This window comes from Somniosus microcephalus, chromosome 29, assembly GCF_052327205.1.
Source record: "Somniosus microcephalus isolate GS21.2 chromosome 29, FLI_Smic_1.0, whole genome shotgun sequence".
NCBI classification, from domain to species: domain Eukaryota; kingdom Metazoa; phylum Chordata; class Chondrichthyes; order Squaliformes; family Somniosidae; genus Somniosus; species Somniosus microcephalus.
The window spans coordinates 25,523,942-25,548,114 of record NC_141015.1 but is presented as its reverse complement, the minus strand read 5'-3'; the positions used below and the strand labels follow the sequence as shown (position 1 = coordinate 25,548,114).

The 24,173-nt window shown below is 46.0% G+C and overlaps 2 protein-coding genes across 6 annotated transcripts in view; one reads left to right on the top strand and one right to left on the bottom strand.

The window, feature by feature from the left end:
- LOC147098566 (uncharacterized) overlaps positions 1–24,173 on the top strand; it is a 71,545-nt gene that overhangs the window by 38,815 nt on the left and 8,557 nt on the right. For 2 of the 3 annotated variants that reach the window (XM_085970415.1, XM_085970416.1), the window contains exon 3: positions 3,891–4,402. In XM_085970415.1, coding sequence (XP_085826541.1) covers positions 3,891–4,379 — 489 coding nt within the window. In that variant the 3' untranslated portion in view covers positions 4,380–4,402. Of the gene's footprint in view, positions 1–3,890; positions 5,595–24,173 lie in introns of those variants that run through there. The other variant, XM_085970413.1, reaches the window with a different exon arrangement.
- fuom (fucose mutarotase) overlaps positions 17,683–24,173 on the bottom strand; it is a 141,337-nt gene continuing 134,846 nt past the window's right edge. For all 3 annotated transcript variants that reach the window (XM_085970419.1, XM_085970417.1, XM_085970418.1), the window contains 2 exons: positions 19,958–20,031; positions 17,683–18,204 (listed from right to left, as the gene is read on the bottom strand). In XM_085970419.1, the coding sequence (XP_085826545.1) occupies positions 18,135–18,204; positions 19,958–20,031 (144 nt within the window). In that variant the 3' untranslated portion in view covers positions 17,683–18,134. The remainder of the gene's footprint in view (positions 18,205–19,957; positions 20,032–24,173) is intronic.

Here is a 24,173-nt window from a genome sequence, read left to right as displayed (position 1 = left end):
CCTCAGCCTCTTCCACAGATGGTGCTGTATCAGCCAGAAAATCTACCCAACAGCTAGGCTCTGTTTGATTGTATGAAGATGCACAAGAGGCGATGGTAGAACACTGAGTGACAATAGATTTAATATTGCAAGTTGAAGCCACTTGGCTGAGTATTAAAGGACACTAGTCTAAATCATAGAATTGTCCTGAATTCGACTCCAGTTAGCAGTGACCCCAAGGCTTAATAGCTTCAACAATAACACTGAGGTAGTAGGGGCCAATCTCCTGAACTTAGAGCTGAGGTGAGATGCCTCAATGGCGTATCATCAGAACCCGCGACAGGTCACAGATGAGGGAACTGCAATTGCCACTGGGTTCCAGGAAGTAAAATTCACTGCTCGAACAAGTCAAAGTGAATAACAACAGAGAATGCTGGAAAAACTCAGCAGGCCCGGCAACATCCGTGGAGAGAAATTAGAGTCGACGTTTCGGGTCGAAACCCTTCTTCAAAACTGGAAAGGAAATTTGTTGTATCCGTGTGTTAATAGAAACACTGAAGGCAGGAGTTGGTTTCACAGGTGTTTACTGAACAAAGTCTGGAGGTCAACTAACTGATACAACACAATATACAGGCTTATATAGCCCGAGTGGCCATTACCGGCATTACAGTACACAGGGGGCTCTTAAAGGCACATACACTACAAAATTAAATAGATCGAAAGGAGGGCTGGGGAGGGAACAAAATCTTCCGATTAGGCACTTTGCAGCCTTCCGGACTCAATATCGAGTTCAACAATTTCAGATCATAACCTCGGCCCCCATTACATTTTTACTTATATATTTTTTTCCCCACCCCTTTGTTTTGGGTTTTCCCTCCCCCCCTTTCCTTTTTTATTACATGGCAGCTGTCTCTTATTCTGCCAGAACATTTCACACCTAATCTGAGCCGTCTTTTGTCTCTTTACTAGTCCTATCATCATCTCGTCTCATTTTGAATACCTCTTAATGTCTCTTCACTTCTTTTGTTCCCTCCCCAGCCCTCCTTTCGATCTATTTCATTTCCTTTCCAGTTTTGAAGAAAGGTTTCGACCCAAAACGTCGACTCTAATTTCGCTCCACGGATGTTGCCTGGCCTGCTGAGTTTTTCCAACATTTTCTGTTGTTATTTCGGATTTCCAGCATCTGCAGTATTTTGCTATCCTCAAAGTGAATAATGCTGGCATAAAGATCATGGTCATCATTTAATTGATTGTTGAGAAATTAATTTTAATGAATTGATGCAAGAAACTGGAAAGTACTGTCGTACAAAGGGATCTGGGGGTCCTGGTGCACGAAACTCAAAAGGTTAGTATGCAGGTGCAGCAAGTGATCAAGAAGGCCAATGGAATGTTGGCTTTTATTGCTAGGGGGATAGAATATAAAAACAGGAGGTATTGCTGCAGTTGTACAAGGTATTGGTGAGACCGCACCTGGAATACTGCATACAGTTTTGGTGTCCATACTTAAGAAAAGACATACTTGCGCTCGAGTCAGTACAAAGAAGGTTCACTCGGTTAATTCCGGGGATGAGGGGGTGGACATATGATGAGAGGTTGAGTAGATTGGGACTCTACTCATTGGAGTTCAGAAGAATGAGAGGCGATCTTATTGAAACATATAAGATTGTGAAGGGGCTTGATCGGGTGGATGCAGTGAGGATGTTCCCAATGATGGGTGAAACTAGAACTAGGGGGCATAATCTTAGAATAAGGGGCTGCTCCTTCAAAACTGAGATGAGGAGAAACTTCTTCACTCAGAGGGTGGTAGGTTTGTGGAATTTGCTGCCCCAGAAAGTTGTGGAAACTACATCATTAAATAAATTTAAAACAGAAATAGATAGTTTCCTAGAAGTAAAAGGAATTAAGAGTTACGGGGAGCAGGCAGGAAATTGGACATGAGTCTAGGTTCGGAATGGTCGTGGCCCTGTGGGTAGTGGAGCGGGCCCAGGGGCCGTGTAGCCTGGTTCTGCTCCTACTTCTTGTGTTCTAATTCTGTTAGATTTCAGGAGATGGTTTTATTCCTGTTCCTGGCTGGGGTGGAGATCGCCTTTACAGAAGGTAAGTACTGTAGAAAATACAGGGACAGAGTGATCTCCTGGACGAGTTTCGATCGCCTAGATGGGTCGGAGAGGAATTTCCCAGATTTTTTCTCCCAAATTGGCCATTGGGTTTTTTTATCTGGGTTTTCGCCTCTCCCGGGAGATCACATGGGTTCGGGTGGGATGGAGAGTGATAGTAGATTTGAGGTTAGGATCAGATCAGCCATGATCTTATTGAATGGTGGAGCAGACTCGAGGGGCCTACTCCTGCTCCTATTTCTTATGTTCTTATGATGCCATAATTGCATATACACCTTAATTGGGTTTTGGAGTCATAAACGCTACATGGGGAGGATTACGGCTATTTCACCCGTACAAAATAATCTTAAAGGCACCCTCTTATCTGGCCTCGCTCAGCTTGTGAGGGCTTTACAGCAGTGTGAAGTAGAACATTAAATATAAATATTCTTTTGGTTAATATGTAATTTATGTTGGGCATTTACACCAGTCATAATTCAATTTCAGTCAAAGAAATGTAAAAACTCATGACCACGGCTGTGCGTCTAGAAAGGGGTTTGCTACCTTCTGATGAGTCATCACCAGTTCATTGCAGTGATCAAAGCCCTTGTATTTGGGCTGTCTGGCACCTTAGCTAGTTAAGTGGGATTAAGCACAGACATTGCAAGGCTGCTAACACCCAAAATTCCTATCCAATGCTTCTTAATTTACTACTGGTGCAATTTTGTTGTCAGCGATAATTGAGCAGTAAAATTATTGGCTCCGAATATAGGGCCCTAATTGTTTAGCACTTGTGTGATCTTTGTTTCTGTTTGACAGCTTCCATACTAATCAGCTACCATACAGCCCTGAGAGAGAAATCACAGCCAGATTCAACATGCCCAGCAAAGCCTGAAATTGAATTATGACTGGTGTAAATGTCCAACATAAATTACATATTAACCAAAAGAATATTTATATTTAATGTTCTACTTCACACTGCTGTAAAGCCCTCACAGCGAGGCCAGATAAGAGGGTGCCTTTAAGATTATTTTGTACGGGTGAAATAGCCGTAATTCTCCCCATGTAGCGTTTGTGACTCCAATAGCCAATTAAGGTGTATATGCAATTATGGCTTCAATTCATTAAAATTAATTTCTCAACAATCAATTAAATGATGACCGTGATCTTTATGCCAGCATTATTCACTCAGCTAGTTCAATATTTTCCAACTCAAAGTACAAACTTTTGGGGAACTATTAACCAGTACTTATTATGATCTATCATCATTGCTCAGCTAAAGAAAATAAGTATTATTTTACAAGTGGGGCACAAGTTCATTTTCCTATATTCAATTTCGCCCATTTGGATGACTTTTTATACCCTTGAAGGTGATAGCAATCACATAGCGATCCTGGGGATTAAAATATTTGTTCACTTTTTACACTAAACATTAGCATTTAGCACGAAGTGATCCTAAGTCCAGTCTGATCAGTTGGGTGCACAGTAAAAGACCCTCGACCCAACAATGTTCTGTTAGCACATCTTCAGAACAGGGCATCTTATTCCATCAATGTGACATTTCCATTTCACATCTTCCTGTAGTCCTTTTGAGCAACATCGCTAATTTAGTGCCAATCTGTGTCAAATCGTGGGAGAGCCAAACCTAGTTTGAACTGTCAAACTTGTTTACTGAGGAACTCTTACAACCATCAGAGAAAGGAGAATGTAATCCTATTGGTATGAGGTTGATATTCAGGTTCCATGTCAAGGGATAATGTCCTGACCCACTGTGCTATCCAGTCCCTCAATTCCTTTTGTTTTTATGTTCAACAGAAATTCCGGGCTGGGAGCGTACTGCCTCAGGATGAGCCAATGAACGAACCAGAGGAAGATCGAGATATGATCTATCACAGCATCCCAGATGTTCCTCAACATAAACTCCAGCCAGAGATGGCAGTGCTACACCAGGAGCCGATGAATGAGCCAGAGGAAGATCGAGATATGATCCACCATGGTACTTCAAATATTCCTCAACAGGAGCTTCAGGCAAAGATGGAGCAGCCATACGAGACATCAATGAATCAGCCAGCAGAAGATCAAAGTATCGATCATATCATTACTGAAATTCCTCAACATAAACTTCGCGTAAAGCTGGTCTTGCCATATGAGCCAATGAACGAGCCAGAGGAAGATCGGGATATGATCTACCACAGCATCCCAGATGTTCCTCAACACAAACGCCACCCAGGAATGGTAGTTTTACCTGAGGAGCCAATGAACGAGCCAGAGGAAGATCGAGATATGATCCATCATGGGCCCTGAAGTCCTGATGGTTCTACAACATGGTAGGTAACACACTGCAAGAGGTAGAAGATTTGATTCATCATGGTGTCAGTGAAAACCTTCAGATTTCGTCACAATGCAGTCCTGTTTTATGAAGCAGAAGAGGACTGATGCAATCATCACAGTTTCTAAATGGTTGAACTCTGTAGCTCAACAACGAAGGCTGTAAGATCAAAACAGAAATGAAATGACCAATTATTTCTTCATGTTTTAAGTCTTCATGTTTTAAGTCTTCATGTTTTGAGACCTAATTTAAGACTGGGTGGAAATATTTTATCTGTGGTAATATCATTGCATTGGTGTTATAGCTATTTTTGACATTACTGCTGTATCACATTTTGTGCTGTGAATTAATCACAGATATTAAGGACTACCGGCCAGAAGGCAATAACAGCCCAAGCCAGACAAATCCACCAAATTAACTTAATGAGGAGAACACCTCGGCCTTGAAGTTATGCTGGGGGGATAATGAGGGGAATTTCCTCGGAGCCGTTCCTGCTCTGCCGCCATAACTTCACCAGGCGTGGAGCGGAGACCCTGTTTCCACGTGCAAAAGGGGTTGACCCCGCATTTCCAGCAACGTTATGGTGGTGGAACAGGAGCAGCCCCGTGGAAATTCTTGGCCAAAATGCATCAACATGTTAAACGTTTATCCAGAACTCCTCTCTCTCTCTCGTTTTAGTAGAGATGTTAATCCATTTAAAATAACTGGGTTGACGGCTCCTCTTAAACAGCAGAGAGAGGAATTTCAGATAAACGGATTAAACATTCCTACCTATTACCCCTCAATGTAATTTCAAGCCCACTATATTCCCTGATGGCATATCATGTGCTGTAAAATACTTCAGTTGTTCTGACCTTAGCATCAAATTGAAACTGGTATTGGCAATTCCTTTTATTGCAAGAGCCTTTAGGCACTGCTGGACAAACTGAATACATGAAAGTGACTTCTTCATTTCTTTTATTCTTTAATCATTAAAATCAATGTTATTAGTTTATGATACAAATTAAATATTTAGAAGTGATTACCTACCACAGAAAACTAGCTCAATTTTGCTGCTTTGCTCAACTGTAGAAGGTTAAAAAAAGATTGTGATTAGTGATTGAATTACAGGTATTTAAGCTTGAACTTGAGTTATACATCTCAGTACTTTTACAGATTCGCTCTGTTTAATGAAAGCTTTTTCAATTATCCCACTGCCTTTAGTTTGTTTCTTTGGGGTTTCATTTCCTTTATGCACATGGCAATTAAGTGTCACTGTAGGAAAATAGTGGAGCGCAAACCTTCTGTGTCACAGTCATCGAGGAAAAGATTAATAGCGTTTGATGCTCTTTGGTAGAGCATATTGTTTGCCTTCGGAGGAACCTTTCTACATTCAATATGCTACAGCTTTGCTTTTTGCTACAATGCGGAGACTGCTCTGTTCCAGAAAAGGCCAATCAAGACTGAGCAGCTATTTCCTTTTCGAAAGTGATTTTGGGTTTTAGTAAAAATTGAAATATATGAGAACATAAGAAATAGCAGCAGGAGTCGGCCATTCGGCCCCTCGAGCCTGCTCCGCCATTCAATAAGATCATGGCTGATCTTCTATCTCATCTCCACCTTCCTGCACTATCCCCATATCCCTTGATTCCCTTAACATCCAAAAATCTATCGATCTCTGTCTTGAATATACTCAACGACTGAGCCTCCACAGCCCTCTGGGGCAGAGAATTCCAAAGATTCCCCACCCTCTGAGTGAAGAAATTTCTCCTCATCTCAGTCCTAAATGGCCGAGCCCTTATTCTGAGACTGTGACCCCTGGTTCTAGACTCCCCAGCCAGGGGAAACATCCTCCCTGCATCTACCGTGTCGAGCCCTGTAAGAATTTTGTATGTTTCAATGAGATCGCCTCTCATTCTTCTAAACTCTAGAGAATATAAGAACATATATTAGGAAGAGTAAAAGGCTTATAGCCGAATCCTTTTTGTTAGATCAACCCCGACAATTCACCCTCTCTCTTTTTACCCCTTGGTCTTTTTTTAATCTCCAGAATGGCATCTTGAACCCATTTTGCTTTCAATGAGTTTTGCTGGCATTCTCTTTGTTTCTAACTTAATTTTTAACTTAAAACTCCTAAAGGTTTTGGCCTAGAAATTCAGTGGGTTGCGCCAGCCGCTAACGCCATAAAAGGGCTATATTTCCGGCGCTAGACACTTAGCGCCTGAACGCAGTCCGACCTGCGCCGACGCCCAAATTCAGTTGACATTTAGCGCCGGCGCAAAGTGTTTGCGCCTGCTCAGGTGCGCGCGCAGCTTATGACGTCATATCGTCGCGCAACGCTGTTTGTGCGCCCCAAACCGGAAATTCAGTGGCGCCCGCCCAATGTGGGCGTGGCGCTGCTAAGAACTGTGAGGTGGAACGCAAAAGAGGCCCTGTGGGCCTCGGGGAGCGCAAATTAAAGGGCACTTACACTGACCTATAAAGCCCAGCCATTTTGCTGCAATGACTTTACTGCTTTGGATTTCTGGACAGAGACCAAGGGACAGAGGTTACAGATTTGGGACAACATAGGAGAGGTATTTTTGGCTTCTGGCCAGTGCTTTGACATTTGATTCATTGTGATTTATCTGTTCTCAACTTTATTATGGGGGCTGTATGGGGGGCCAACCCTCAGTTGCAGCATTATGTGCGAAGGGCTCGCAGACGCTGTGAGAGAGGGCCAGCCATGCCTAGACGCAGAGGGGCCATCAGGCGTCGGCAACGTAGGCCTTACCCACTCAGGCAATACCGGCAGCAGGTGTCCTATCTCACCATGACTGCGGCGCATTGTGTGAAGAGGCTGCGCTTCAGAAGGGAGGTGGTTGCAGAGATCTGCCAGCTGCTTCACACAGATCTGCGTCCACAGCTGATGTGCAGGACATCTCTCTCGGTGGAAGTGAAGGTCACGGTGGCTCTGAACTTTTATGCAAGCGGCTCCTTCCAAGCCGCTGCTGCGGACATAGCGAACATCTCCCAGTTCGCCGCGCATCGCTGCATCCGGCAGGTCACCGATGCCCTTTACGCGGGGAGAAACCAATTCATCTCCTTCCCCATGACCCGACAGAGGCAGGAGCAGCGTGCAGTCGGATTTGGCAGGATCGCGGGCTTCCCCATGGTGCAGGGCGCCATTGACTGCACGCATGTGGCTATGCGGGCACCTATCCACAATGCCGAGGATTACCGCAACCGGAAGGGCTACCATTCCCTAAATGTACAGCTGGTGTGTGACCACAGGCAGCGCATCCTAGCTGTCAATGCCCGCTTCCCAGGAAGCAGCCACGATGCATTTATCCTGCGCCAGACTACTGTGGCTGACATGTTCGAGGCACAGCCTCCACCAAGGGGATGGCTTATCGGGGACAAGGGCTACCCTTTGTGTACATGGCTCATGACCCCGCTCCGCGCGCCCAGGACCCCAGCGGAGGAGGCATACAACGAAAGCCATCAAGCCACAAGGAACATCATCGAGCAAACGATAGGCGTCCTCAAGCAACGGTTCCGCTGCCTGGATCGTTCCGGAGGATCTCTTCAGTATTCGCCGGATAGAGTCTCCCAGTTCGTCGTCGTGTGCTGCATGCTGCACAACCTGGCTATCCGCAGGACTCAGGCACTGCCACCTGGCATTGCACCACCACCTCAGGAGGACGAGCAGGAGGAGGAGGAGGAGGAGGAGGAGGAGGAGGACCAGCCCAGGAGGGAGCGACAAGGGCCAAGGGCCGTCCGCCGGGGGCTTATTGATCGACACTTCTAGGCCCCCTGTCAGGGAATGGCCTGTGGCAATGAACGCACCTGAGGCAGCCGCTCCGCAAGCCCTCAGCCGGTTAACGCAACAACCACTTCAAACATGACACCTGGACATGCTGAATAAATCAAAAGCTTTATTTCACAAACTCAGGGCCCTTCCCACATGAAACAGAAAAACAGGCAAGACCCCCAAAAAACAGTCAAAAACATCTGTCACTCCCAAAACCTGGGGAGGACTAACAAAACTTGCCCATCCAAAAGGCCTTCAACAGCGGCCTTACAAAAATAAGCCCCCCCCCACAACAGAGACACCCCCATGAGAACAAAAAATGCCTTGATCCTTGGCCTTAACAAAATAATGCCCCCCACAACACAAGCCCCCCAATATAAAAGAAACCACTCTCACCACACTCTAATGGGTGTGCCGAGAGGGCGAGTCCTTAGACAGGCTTCTCCGGCCCCTGGCCGACCTGCTGCTCCGCCTCAACCTGGGCCCTGCGGGTGTGGCGAGGCTGGGGGAAGGCTCATGAGGGCCACAAAGCGTGTCGGCAGATGCCCTTGGGGGTCGGCCTAGACGAGGCCTGGCCCGGGAGGGGCCGGCTGCTGACTGCTGCAGCTGTGGCTGGGCAGCATCAGTCTTAGCAGCAGCTCGTCGCACCTTGGCTGGGGGAGTGGCAGTGTCGGCAGCACCATTGGGGGCAAGCTGGCTGATGGCAGGTGCACGCTGCTCGCCAGAGACACTGGCACTCGGCCGGGCTGGCAGTGTAGCAAGCGCAGCAATCTGGGGGAGGCCAGACCGCTGTGCTGCAGCAGGGCGGCGGGTGCCATGGTGATGCCTCCGTGCCACAGCGAGTGTGGCAGAAGTGAGTGCCCGAACTGCCCTGGTATGTGCCCGCATCAGCTCTGCCAGTGTCTGGACGGCACCACTCATCTCGCGAGTCACGTCCTGCGCTGCCGCCAGTTGCTGCACACCCGCGTCCTGCGCTGCCGCGAGTTGCTGCACACCCCTGTCGTGCGCTGCGGCCAGTTGCTGGGCACCCCTGTCGTGCGCTGCCGTGAGTTGTTCGAACCCCCTGGCCTGTGATTCCCCGAAAGCCACCACACTCTGAGCCAGGGACTCAATGGCGTGAGGCATCTGTTCCACCACCCCCATGAACTCTTGGTGGCGCCGCTCAGACGCCGCCGACATCTCATCGAGGACGCGCACCTCCTGGGCGAGGACCGTGTCCGGACTGGAGGGCGGACTCTCCCTCCGGGGGGAAGGCCGCCGAGCTGGCCGACCCTTCCCGCGTGCGTCGACCCCACTTGGGCCAGGTTCTTCCCTCCCCTGCAACACCTCCCCCCTCTGGGCAGAAGGCCGGCGTGCTGCCGGAGCCTTCCCGCGTGCGTCCACCCTACTGGGACCAGCTTCGGCCCTCCCCTCCAACACCTCCCCCCTCTGGGCAGAAGGCCGGCGTGCTGCCGGAGCCTTCCCGCGTGCGTCCACCCTACTGGGACCAGCTTCGGCCCTCCCCTCCAACACCTCCCCCTGGCTCTCCTGCAGGCCAGACGTCTCCCCTCCATTGCCATCCCCTGGCGCGGAGGAGGGTTCCCCCGATGTGCCGCCTTCCTCCTGGTCCTCGACGTCCTCCTCCTCCAAGGGCCTGGCTCTCTGCGCTTCAGGGACCACCTCCTCCTCACCAGCTGAAAGCAGGAAGGCACAAGAGTAGCTTTAGAGTGAGGACAGGCCGTCAGCGAGGGAGGCCTGAGTGGTGCATTATGCGCATTTGTCGGTCAGTGGGAAAGGATGTAGATCTGAAGCGCGAGGGCAACGAGAGAGGTGCAACCGGTCATGTCCTTACCAGTGGGTACCAGTACAGGGTCCGCCTCGCCGATCACGACAGGGCCAGTCACCCGGCCACGCATGAGTCGTGCCACGCTCTCCTCCAGATCAGTGAGCGCCTGGTACTCAGGACGGCCTCCACCAGTGACAGCCTGGCTCCTTACATTGCTCGCCAGCTTGGCCTGCAAGAGAAAGGACGGCCTCTAAGTACAGTGTGGTGCCCTGTCGCTGTGTGCACTGCCTCCCATGGTGGAATAGCTTGGCCAGTGTGGTGCCCTGTTGCTGGGTGCACTGCCTCCCATGGTCGAATAGCTTGGCCAGTGTGTTAAGTGCAGAAAGTGCTATTGATGAACATGCAAGTGCCATTGCTGCGGGAGGAGGGCTGCCCATTAGGCCTTTGAGGTCCCTTTGCCCATAATGTGAGGTGCACATGCAAGGATGAGGGGGACACTGGAAAGGGTACTCACCTTCACCATCCGAGTGAGGTCGTTGAACTTCTTGCGGCATTGGTCCGCACTCCTGGGGACATCACAGGTGGATGACACCCTGCGGGGCGATTTTGCCCCAGGCTCTCCTGTACTGGCTCCTGGGAGCCTTCCTGCCACTGTCCGGGCACAGGATCTCTCTTCTCTTCTCCACACCATGAATGAACACACTCAGAGCATGCTCTGAGAAGCGCTGCGCTCGCTCACGGGCCCTCTCCATTGCTCCAGGCGCTATTTTGGCACACCAGTAGTGCTGAGGCCTAGCTGCAGGGCTCCAGTATGCAGGGCGTGGCAGCAGTCAAAGTTGACCCTTCCCCCTTTAAGAGCTGGCCGGCATCAGGGTGTCTGCTGTCAATCAAAACATGACCGCACCTGCGCTGCGCCCGGCTTCGGCGTTATTAGGCCGCATCGCCGGCTTAGCGCCGGAACACAGCATTTCAACGCCAGTTTCAGCGCTCGGCCAAACTTAGGGCCAACTCTACTGAATTTCGGCGATGTGGCCTACACTTTCCGGCGGGCGCTAACTTTAGCGAGCGCCCGACTTTAGTGCCCCAAAAGTGTCCAGACTGAATTTCTAGGCCTTTGTCTCCAGTTTTGAGAAATTTCAGGGGTCTTAGACTGCTGGAGTGCCCAACAGGTACCAGCAGGTTCTGACCAGTACATACTGCAGTACATCTACTAATACTGGTAGAAATGTGCAGCCAAATAGTTTCTCTTACCAGATTCGACAAACACTATTCCTTTTTGAACACCCAATGGCTCATGAAAAGGACGAACAAGTTACATTTAGACAGGACTGGGCTCATTAGAATAAAATGTCTCAAAGTGGTTTCCAAGAGGGAGAAGTGGATACGAAGCACGAAGCAATGGAATCGGGAGGAGGGAGGGGAGACTGAACACACAACCAAGGAGATCGGCCTCTCGACAGCCTTTGAAGGTGATGAGAGAGAGATAGAAAAGTCATTTTGAATGAGAATTCCAGAAGGCAAGGGCATAATTTGCTGAAAGATTGGCCTCCAATGATGGAGCAGTAGAGCCAATGGACCAAGCAATAATTTGAAGATAGAGAAACAGTAAGGGGGATGGATAGCCTAGAACTATGGGTGCAGAAGGTTTTCCAATTACAGTTGAGTGAGACTGTGGCGAGATTTCGAAACGATGAGCAACAACCTTGAAGACAATTTGCAGAGGCACGTTGCAGTTGAGTGAAAACCAGGGTTTGCTGCACCTACTTCAGGAGAGGACTGGGTTGTTGAGTTCTAGACCGATTGGAGTGTGTGATGATGGAAGGTTGCCGAGGAGAGCAAAATTAATCCTAGAGGTGACAAAGGTGTGGATTAGCGTTTTAGCCACAAGACAGGAGAGGTCAGGCCATAAGCAGGCAATTTCCTCAAGGTGGAAGAAGTCAATCTTGCTAGAAGAAGTCTATCTGTGTGACCGAATGGATGTGGGGCATAAAGCTCAGCCGAGGGTTGAAGAGAATGCCAAGGTTGTCAGAGGAACATAGCTGTTGGCAGGAGACAAGCAGCAGGGTTTCACTTTAACCAACGTTGAGCTGCAGGAAGCTGAGACTCATCCAGGATTTGTGGGGGTCAAGCATTTAGATCATATAGTAATAGTCCTTGAAGATTGCTTAGGTGAATAAAAACAAGAGGACTTTATCATCTGTCTATAATTTTCAGTAGCTTTGAAGTGGCAAATATTCTGTAAATTAACAAAGCATTAGTTGGGATAATTTAATGGATGTAATTGTTAAAACTAATTTATAATTGCATATTTTCATTACTCATAACCGCTCAGTGGCTACGGTAGCCCAGTGGTCACGGTACTGGACTAGCAAGTCGTGAGTTCAATAAATCTGGTCATTGTGGGCTAGCACTAGAAAATGACCATGAAAGCTGCTGGATTGTTGCAAAAACCTAACCGGTTCACTCATGTGTTTCAGCGAAGGGAACCTGCCACCTCCACCAGGCCTGGCCTTCACGTGACTCCAGTCCTACATTATTGCGGGTGACTCTTAATGCCCTCAAGCCAACTAGGGATGGAAAATAAGTACTGCCTTGTCAGTGTTGCCACGTCCCAAGAACAAATAAAAAAATACAGTATTACAAATAGAGGAGTGTGCACAAAGCTGGAACACATCAGGAAGGGGTTCAGGTACTATCGAGGAGTGTCTAAACGTTTCATAGAACAGAGAACATAGAAAAATAGGAGGAGTAGGCCATTTGGCCCTTCGAGCCTGCTCCGCCATTCAATATGATCATGGCTGATCCTCTATCTCAATACCATATTCCCGCTCTCTCCCCATACCCCTTGATGTCTTTTGTGTCCAGATACAATCTTCTGATAACTGAACGATTCGCACCGAAGTTTCCTTTGCATGGGTCATGTATGTATCACCATGAGCATCGGGAACCACATGTGTAGTTTAAATCCACGCTCCCATTCATTTACATAGATCTCAGGTGGTTAATACTAACAGATTCTAGTGTTCTGATTTAAGATTTATCTTCCTACATTACAACACCGACAGCACTTCAAAAAGTGGTTCATTGGCTGTGAAGCACATTGGGACATCCCAAGATCGTATAAATGGGAGTTCTTTTGCTATTCCCAATGAAGCAATAGCACTGAAAACAACCCTTTCTGGTCCTCCTGGTCCATGAATTTCAAATGGGACAAACCTGGGAATGTGAAATATAAGCAGAAATAGGACCGAATTACCTGGGCTTTGAGAGCTGGATTGCCAGAGCTTGAGGGCCACAGGTCACGGTGTGGATTCCCCCTGCTGTATGCCATGAGCTCAAAGCTCCGCTGATCTGTGAATCTTACCTGAATTCCAAGGTTCTCCTTGCTTTCTTGCTTCTTTCCTGTCCCCGAAAGTGGAATGTTGCTAAAGGATCACCCGCCAGTTTCATGAAAGAATGTTTGAGGACCCAAAAGAACCATCCGCCATTTTTAGCATGATGGCTTTATGTGCAAGAGGGCCGTTGGTGTGTGTTACCCCATCACGTTACGTGTTTAAACATATTTTATGTGATACCTCTCCACGAGAATAGTGCACCTTTAATCATAGAATCATAAGCACAGAAGGAGGTCATTCGGCCCATCATGCCTGTGCCGGCTCTTTGAACCCTGCAACAAAATAGATTTTTTTGGGGGGGCTTCTCACTGGTTTCTTTTTTAGGCAGGTGTTGTCCTAAACACACTCATACCAGAAAGTGTAGGCTCTTTCCCTTTTAAATGTTAGTCTCTTCCCAACAAATTGGATCTCAGCCACGATTGTGCTACCAGGATTCGATTGTGTGATTGCTATCGCACTTTATATAGCCTTTGCTTGGGGAAGAACATAAAAACCTAAGAAATAGGAGCAGGAGTAGGCCATTCGGCCCCTCGAGCCTGCTCCACCATTCAATAAGATCATGGCTGATCTGATCTTGGCTTCAATTCCACTTTCCTGTCCGCTCCCCAAAACCATGGGCTCCCCTGTAGCTCAAATACCTGTCTATCTCAGCCTTGAATATATTCAATGACTCCGCCTCCACAGCTCTCTGGGGTAGAGAATTCCAAAGATTCACGACCCTCTGAGAGAAGAAATTCCTCCTCATCTCCATTTTAAATGGGCGACCCGATATTCTGAAACTATGCCCCCTAGTTCTAGATTCCCCCACAAGGGGAAACATCCTCTCAGCATCTGCCCTGTCGAGCCCCCTCAGAATTTTATATGTTTCAATAAGATCACCTCTCATTCTTCTAAACTCCAATGAGTATAGGCCCAACCTGCTCAACCTTTCCTCATAAGACAACCCCTTCATCCCAGGAATCAACCTAGTGAACCTTCTCTGAACTGCCTCCAATGCAAGTATATCCTTCCTTACATAAGGAGACCAAAACTGTACGCAGGACTCCAGGTGTGGTCTCACCAACACCCTGTACAGTTTTAGCAAGACTTCCTTACTTTTATACTCCAGCCCCCTTGCAATAAAGGCCAACATTCCATTTGCCTTCCTAATTACTTGCTGTACCTGCATGCTAACTTTATGTGTTTCATGTATGAGGACACCCAGATCCTTCTGTAACACAGCATTCTGTAATCTCTCTCCAGTTAAATAATATTTTGCTTTTCTATTGTTCCTCCCAAAGTGGATAACCTCACATTTTCCCACATTTTACTCCATCTGCCAAATTTTTGCCCACTCACTTAACCTATCTATATCTCTTTGCAGGCTCTTTGTGTCCTCCTCACAACTTACTTGGGGGTGGTAGGGGAAGGATTTGCATTAGATCTTCAATTTAAGTCCCACTTAAGTGGCACTTCTTATTGCAGAGTTGTAGTGGCTGACTATTTATCCCACCACAGTTCAGTCGGAGAAGCTGGCCAACTTTTCATGGCTGCTCGACAATCGACTTTAACAGTAAAACCCACACACTGTCGGGAAATGTTTACCATGCCCAGAATCCTGGGTAAGGTTTCCTGGCATTCTCTACAAGTCGTGGGCAATGTGCATTTTATTGTCTTTTGGACAAACTTTCTCGGAGAAACCACTGTCTTAAATGCATGTGCACATTTTTCTTTGTTTTAAATAGACAACTGAACCTGCTGCGGATTTCACTCCATTCCCACATGAAACGCATCTGGGCTCACTGTATTGTCGCTGCCGACTGATGTAATCCCTGTGAATAATTCTTTGCTGAATCAAATGGGGCCGAGGATTTGTGGTTGATCTGCAAACTATTTTTTGAAATATTATCCCCCTTATTGCGCATCGGTAAGCCTGTCGCAGTATTCGGAAAGGAAATGCGGAGTGAAATCAAGTAGGGAGCTGAATCTTGTTTCTAAAATCAAATTATTAAGACCAGATTCCGCAAATAGCCAACACCCACAACAAGTCACTGCCTTCCTAAAAAAGGCAAGGGAAAATGGGGGAACAAAGCTGCAGTTCTTGGTCTGAATCTTGCAGTCCCTGCTCTCAATTAGCTGTTCCACAATAATTACGCAATCTGAAACTCAGCCATATCTCTTACATTTCCATTCGGATTCCTACATCACCCATTTCTTTTATTCGTTTATGGGATGTGGGCGTCGCTGGCAATGCCGGCATTTATTGCCCATCCCTAATTGCCCTTGAGAAGGTGGTGGTGAGCCACCTTCTTGAACCGCTGCAGTCCGTGTGGTGAAGGTACTCCCACAGTGCTGTTAGGGAGGGAGTTCCAGGATTTTGACCCAGCGACGATGAAGGAACAGCGATATACTTCTAAGTCAGGGTGGTGTGTGACTTGGAGGGGAACTTGGAGGTGCACCCATGCATCTGCTGCCCTTGTCCTTCTAGGTGGAAGAGGTCGCGGGTTTGGGAGGTGCTGCCGAAGAAGCCTTGGCGAGTTGCTGCAGTGCATCTTGTAAATGGTACATACTGCAGCCACGGTACGCCGGTGGTGGAGGGAGTGAATATATTTTAAGGTGGTGGATGGTGTGCCAATCAAGCGGTCTGCTTTGTCCTGGATGGTGTCGAACTTCTTGAGTGTTGTTGGAGCTGCACTCATCCAGGCAAGTGGAGAGTATTCCATCACACTCCTTACTTGTGCCTTGTAGATGGTAGAAAGACTTTGGGGAGTCTGGAGGTGAGACACGCGCCGCAGAATACCTAGCCTCTGACCTGCTCTTGTTGCCACAGTATTTATGTGACTGGTCCAGTTCAGTTTCTGGTCAATGGTGACCCCCAGGATGTTGATGGTGGGATTTCAGCGACGGTAATGCCGTTGAATGTTAAGGAGCGGTGGTTAGACTCTCGCTTGTTGGAGATAGTCATTGCCTGGCACTTCTGTGACACGAATGTTACCTGCCACTTATCAGCCCAAGCCTGAACGTCGTCCAGATCTTGTTGCATGTGGGAAGGGACTGCTTCATTATCTGAGGAGTTGTGAATGGCACTGAACACTGTGCAGTCATCAGCGAACATCCCCATTTCTGACCATTTCTGACCCCATTAGCAGTCCATTAACAGGAGTGGCGCACCATCAGTTTGGTAATTACAGATAGAACAAGAGATTTATTTAGCTGTTGGCATTTTGCAGTGTTGACTTTAAGCGAGGGATTTGCTTTAATTTCATAAGGGACACGCATGGAACTTGGTGTACAGTATTCAGCACTTTCAGTGCAAAAGCTTAGATAGCGCTCTTTAGATTGCGTGATCTGGGTTTTAGCTAAGCTTACAGAAAGGTGGTCTTAATGAAAAGGTATTGCAAACATTTAGGGAAGAGAAAAGTGCCACTTTTTAAAACAAAAACAGTTCAGTGAACATTGTGAAGGTGGTGACCCTTCAATATGAAATTGTTCTTGGATTGATGTTTACAATAGTTAGACAATCCAAAACAAATTAAATTCAGCCACCGTAATTCATTGTAACACTGAAAGTGATGTTACAAATTTCTCTCAAATATTTAACAATAGAGTATAAATTAGACTGATTTATTAATGAATTTTACCCAACTTTAAGTAAATAAACATTCAAGGTTTCTCTATCCATTACACGAATCAGCTATCAACTTTCAAAAATAATCTTACAAATCTGTTTTCAGCATAATTGTGTAGAATGGGCCTATACTCTCTGGAGTTTAGAAGAATGAGAGGTGATCTCATTGAAACATATAAGATTCTGAGGGGGATTGACAGGGTAGATGCTGAGAGGTTGTTTCCCCTGGCTGAAGAGTCTAGAACTAGGGGGCATAGTCTCAGGATATGGGGTCGGCCATTTAGGACTGAGATGAGGAGGAGTTTCTTCACTCAGAGGGTTGTGAATCTCAGTCATTGAGTATATTCAAGGCTGAGAGCGATAGGTTTTTGGACTCAAAGGGAATCAAGGGATATGGGGAACGGGCGGGAAAGTGGAGTTGAGGTCGATGATCAGCCCTGACCTTACTGAATGGCGGAGCAGGCTCGAGGGGCCGTATGGCCGACTCCTGCTCCGATTTCTATTGTTCTTATAATCACAACTCCTAATAGCAAATGGTGACAATATTTAGTCCAACCACTTCACCACCTTCAACCTTTATACTGGGAACCTGTACTTTATATGGTGATATTAGAACATGTGCATTCTATTCATTGCTAACCATAGTATGCAGGGATATTTTTTTCATATTTCATAGAGATATCATAATTGAGAACCAATAGCATTGTGAGAAAAACATTCACAAACCACTAATCTGCATTTCAATAACCTTTATCAGTAAAATTAATATTTGCATCAGCTTTTTTAATTGCTTATCCAATCTGCAGTACAATTAGAACATATAATGAGTCGGGCAAATGATTTGGTGCAGTGTGACATTCCAAGGCAAATTCCGCCAATTGCCACTCTTATCACATGTAATGTGATCAGTTGCCTAAGTATTACGTGACATATCCGAGAGGCAGCGAAAAGGTCGGCTTCTGAGCCTACCCTAATGATAAGGAGCTGTGGAATGTGAGTTATACATTGGACATAAATGATATTGCACGGCTCCCCGGCACATACCCGCTCCAACCTTTGTCACCAGCACTCGTCACACTCATCCCGAGTTCTTTTTGTTTTGGCACAGTGGTCTCACGTTTCACACAAGCAAATGATTCCCAATCTCGAGAACTTTACGCCGGGGAAATATCCTCCACTTGCCACTTTTTTTCACTTGTCATTTTCTCCAGCGGGAATCACACCTTTGGCAAGGATGAGGTTTCCATACAGTGCAGTTTCCCTGAAACAAAAAGCATTGAGGATGTAAAACATGCTCCTTTGCTATAAGGTCAATTATGCTACTTCGCAAGAGGCAGGTTTAAACAGCCAGTAACGGCTACTGTTTAAGTCTCCTTGCGATATGTAATTTTCTAGGCAATACTGACAGTAAATTTTTCCCAACAAGTTAAAAGCGCAGGCCCTGAAATCATGCCAATGGGATAGTAGCAAAAAAACACTTGATATCTTCATCTTAAATTCCTCTCTCTGCTAGCTTAACATCTTCTAGTAGCCCACAGTAACATTTCAGGACCCTGGTCTACCACCTTCTCAAGTAAAAATGTCTATATATTAAAAATCGTACACACTTCCTGTCAACATTTTCCATTATAAGTGCCTGTGTCCGCATTTATAATGGAACCTGCCTATGTGAACTTGTGACACATTGGGGGTGATTTTGCCAATGGGGGCGCGTTGGAGGCGGGACTGCTGCTTGTCGGGTTTTAGTCCCGCCTCCATCCACGTCCGGCTAACCCACACTATTTTCCCTTGCTTGACCTTGTTAAGTCCGCCCAGTGGGCCTAGCAGGCCAATTAAGGCAAAGCCGGTGTCAGAGAACGTCAGCGTATGACGTTTCATCTGTCAAAATTTTTTGACAGCTGAATTGTCATCGTTTGACAGCTTTGAGAAGCTGCCAAACATTGAAATCCTCTGTTCTTTGGTGAGTCCTTGTACTCAAGACTCACCAAACCCATTTTCTGAGCAGAAAGCAGATGGTTGTTGGATAGGAGAATGCAGCAGCCATTCCGTCACCTCTGCCGTGGAGATGCCGGAGCCTCCGGATCCCCAACGATTGAAGCCTGCAGGAAGAAACAAAGGTAAGGAAACCTTTTCTCACACTTTTCACTCACCTCACATACTTACCTCTCCGCACTTGCACCCATCACTCACCTCCACAGCGCATTTTTCGACCCCTCTCACCCCCGCAGACCCACTGCTCGCCTCGCTGACCCTGGCGGGGTTTCCCAACCTCGGGAAGCCCGCACTTCTGTTGGAAAAATGGGGATAATCCTCTTAACTGCCTGTTAACTATCTGTTAACAGGCAGTTAAGTGGCTGTAATCCCCTTCCCGCCTCGAGGAGACGGGACCTGGCGCGGGTCGGGTACCCGCCTCCCAGGAAGATGGCATGGAGGCGGGTTGGTGGCGGGATGGGTACCCGCCCCCAGATTCTGCCCTTTTCCCGGCAGTCCCGCCTCCCCAGGGCTGACAAAATTACCCCCATCGAGTCTACAGCACAGATACAGGCCATTCGGCCCAACTGGTCTGTGCCGGTGTTTATGCTCCACTCGAGCCTCCGCCCACCCCTCTTCATCTCACTCCATCGGCAAATCCTTCTATTCCTTCCTCCCTCATCTGCTCTAACCTCGTTTCACCTGTGGACCAAACTATTTTGAAGAAGAGCAGGAGAGTTCTCCCCGGTGTCCTGACCAATATTTATCCCTCAACAGATTATCGGGTCGTTATCACATTGCTGTTTGTGGGAGCTTGCTGTGCGCAATTGGCTGCCGCGTTTCCTACATTACCACAGAGACTACACTTCAAAAAAGTACTTCAATGGCTGTAAAGTGCTTCGGGACGTGCCCAGTGGTCGTGAAAGGCGCTATAGAAATGCAAGTCTTTTTTTCTTCAGTCAGACTCTCAGTGATTTCCCAACACATGCGTGTGAAATAAAACATGGTGGATATGTTGAGTTTAAACATTATGGAAAACTTACCCTGTAGCAACTACAGCAAAAGATTTCTTTGCTCGTTCATAAAATGCGAATCTCTCAACTTTTTCCAGGCGTTTCTGAAAAAGTAACAGGCAATGTTGCTAAAATCTATTATAAATTAAATATGCAAGGATTTACATAGTCTTGTCCTCACCTTTGGCACTTAAGTGTCCATTTCTTGGCACCATAAAAGATGTGAAGAAAGTAAGTAACGAATGAAGCATTTATTTCTAATGAATTTCAGGCCTTCTTGCATCTACAAATTTCCAGGCCTCTACAACAATGACTGACATGAATCAGTCATTCATGAAAGAAAGACTTATGAAATAATACTGAACAGCACTTCCAACAGTGCGGCACTCCCTCAGTACTGCACTGAAGTGCCAGCCTAGATTTTTCTGCTCAAGTCTCTGGAGTGGGACTGTGAACTTACAACCTTCTGATTCAGAGCAAAGAGTGCTACCAACTGAGCCATGGCTGACACTATAGAGCAGTTAGCTTAATATCCATAAAAGGAAGAAATATTTGAGAGCATTTCAAGGAATGCTATCATTTTTAGTCCAAACAGTTCATAAGGAGTAATCAGCATAGGTTTAGAAGCAATCGGACATGCTTCACAAATTTATTGGAATTCTTTGAGAATGTAACAAAGCTGAGGCCTCGTCTGCCCTCTCAGGTGGACGTAAAACATCCCATGGCAGTATTTCAAAGAAGAGCAGGGGAGTTATCCCCAGTGTCCTGGCCAATATTTAGCCCTAAAACAGATTATCTGGTCATTAACACATTGCTGTTTGTGGGAGCTTGCTGTGTGCAAATTGGTTGCTGTGTTTCCTACATTACAACAGTGACTACACTCCAAAAGTACTTCATTGGTTGTAAAGTGCTTTAGGATGTGCGGGTGGCGCTGTCCAGGGAGAGTATAAATACTCGGGCACGGGCCCAGCTTGCGCAGGACATTCTTTTACAGGAACTAGTGAAGGACACAACTAGACCTCCATGTTGTAAAACAGTTGATTAAAGCTTTGTTTAACGCTTAGACCAAGTGCCTAGTAGTTTTCTTACATCAATGACTACACTTCAAAAGTACTTCAGTGGCTGTAAGAAGCTTTGGGACGTGAAATGCACTGTATCAATGGAAGTTAGTTCTTTCTTTCTGAAACCTGCATCGTCTCCCCTCTCAACGGGATAGTTACCTTCGCCTGGCCGAAAAACAAATACGGAAGCGCAGTAGAGACAAGACAGGGAGTTCTTATGTATGCGTTGCTGATGATAAGTCATTGAAAATCATAATAATGAATGCCTCTATTAGACACATGAAATAGATTTCTGTTTGGAAAACTGAAACAAATTTCTGTTGATTGGATGGGATTTCAGAAATTTACAGGTAGTCCAAGCAAAAACGGGGCCCACCAGCCCAGAATTAGCTTGTGGCAACCCAACTCGCCATGCTCTCTTCGACAATGAAAGCTGCTTCAGATTGGTTAGCGGCACTTCATAACGTACAGGTGTAATGACCCTCATCTGTCTTTTCCAAACCTTCTCCTCTGCATTGATCCTTCTGAAGGAAGCTGTCGAAAACTGCACAAAGTATTTTCAAAATGTGGCCTGGCCAATAATCTATACAAGGTTCGAATAAGTTGTGTCAACTTATAATCAAATGCCTTAAAGCAAATCTCAGAAAGCCAGTTTTCAATCTAGTTAGCCAATTCATCCTTATTCAATGAGTCTCTATCTTCTTTAAAAGCCTGACTCAGGAATTTTTTTCTGAAAATCCTAGTAAATTATATCCACTTACATAGCCCTCATCTACCAGCTTTGTTACATTCTCAAAGAATTCCAATAAATTTGTGAAGCATGTCCGATTGCTTCTAAACCTATGCTGATTACTCCTTATGAACTGTTTGGACTAAAAATGATAGCATTCCTTGAAATGCTCTCAAATATTTCTTCCTTTTATGGATATTATAAGCTAACTGCTCCATGGCTCAGTTGGTAGCAGTCTCTGCTCTGAATCATGAAGGTTGTGGGTTCAAATCCCACTCCAGAGACTTGAGCACAAAAATCTAGGCTGGCAGTGCAGTACTCAGGGAGTGCCGCACTATTGGAAGTGCTGCCATTTGGATGAAGCTGAGGCCTCGTCTGCCCTCTCAGGTGAATGTAAAACATCCCATGGCACTATTTCAAAGAAGAGCAGGGGAGTTATCCCCAGTGTCCTGGCCAATATTTATCCCTAAAACAGATTATCTGGTCATTATCACGTTGCTGTTTGTGGGAGCTTGCTGTGCGCAAATTGGCTGCTGTGTTTCCCACATTACAACAGTGACTCCACTTCAAAAGTACTTCATTCGTTGTAAAGTGCTTTAGGATGTGCTGAAGTTGTGAAAGGTGCTGTATAAATACAAGTCTTTCTTTTCTATAACTTCCAGGTTCTTGCTACTTCAAATAACTGCCATAACATTTGCAGTCCTCAGCAAATCTTCTTTATTTATAGAACTTCTAAAAACATTCACCAGAACTTCACCCCTTTCTTTGAACATTCAAGGTGTATTATATTTTAAACAGGTGTCCTTTTAACATGTCATTCATTGACTTTTTCATAACACATGTTTTACGAACCTCTCTACATATTACAGATGACTGGATCCCGAAGTTTTCCACAGGCTTGACTTATGAGGACTGATATGAAAAATGCTTTCAACATCTTTGCCATTTTCTGACTCGCTATAATATTTCATATTCTTTAAAGGACCCACCTGGTCTTTGACACGTGTTATGACCCTGAGGGGCTGGGCAGCGGGAGGCGGAGTTGTAAGTCTTCCCACTCCTGGGGAATGTGAGGGGGAACTTGGGAAATATAAAGCAAAATCCCGTAGGTTATGCATAGACAGAAAAAAATGGGGGTGGCGGTAGGGAGGGGAAGCGATGCAAAGCAATGGGGGTAATTTTGACTTTGGCTGGTAAGTGTATAACGGACAATATTGAAGTTAATGGAAACAATAATCAGGAGAGATGCATAACAGGCGGCTGATCCGATATCAGACGTTTTACACTCTTGCCAAAGTCAAAATTACCCCCAATGTGCTTCTGCTGTTGCTGACTGGTATCATTATTACTGATTATTATTAAGCACACCCTGTTCTACATATATAACCATGTTTGGAGCTCTGTCTGAAAGAAAGTGAAGAGCCTGTTATGATTACAAAGGCATAATGCAATTAAAGGGATTCAGATTATCCCATGAATCATAACAACAAATTGATGCTTAACTTACCCATCAATTACACTTACAAAACTCCTACAATTAAATGCTGTGTTCTCGTTCATCTGTTTCAGGGAAAACAACAAAGAATATTACAAAAGATCTGCAGAATATAATGGCTGCTCTGAAACTAGCAGTATACCCTGAAGCTGGTTGCTTAAACTCCGCCCTCCATTACCAAGAAGTGCTTCCCTATGTATTCAAACGTCAGAAACATTTTGCTGCCTTAAAAATGGGGGTCGATTTCCAACTTACGACCCAGGCATAAAGCAGCCACCTTTTATAGAAACGTCCCCGGTTTTCATTTCCATTGGGATCTCCAACGTCACCCAGGTGGCAAGTTGAAAATCTACTCCATCGTTTCAATGGTGCCATAATGTCTGGATACTTCAATCTCTCTCCCACAGATTCGTTTCTGCTCATGTTCTCACATCTTCGATGAACCACTCCGGTTTTGAGGATTCTTGGTCTGTATTTTCCGATCGGAGGCTTCCTGTGTGCGGAGGCCTCCTATCGGAAAAAAATCTACAAACTTACCTGAGGTGCTCCCGAGCTCCAGACACTTCCGATCCTGGGCCTCTCCACAGTCGAAATGCGCAGGGCCCACGTATCCCAGGGGCGCAGGCGGTTCGCAAGCGTCCCTGGGATCACGTGGGCCAGGCCAGCCAATAGGAGAAGGAAATCTCCCTTCATACTTTTGACAGATAGACCTGTCAAATATATGAATGGAGATCACCCCAAAAACACATCAAAACATTAAATACATTTTTAAAAAACCATCACGTTTTTAAAATGAGTTAAAATTACATTAAATTAAATATCTTAAACAAAAATTTAATTTTTTGAAAAAAATAATTAAAGTTTTATACGGAGCTAAAAATAAACTTACCTTTTTTAAAAGTATTTTTAAATTATAAATGAGTGAAAAAATTTTGTTTTTTTTAAACTTTTTTTCAACTC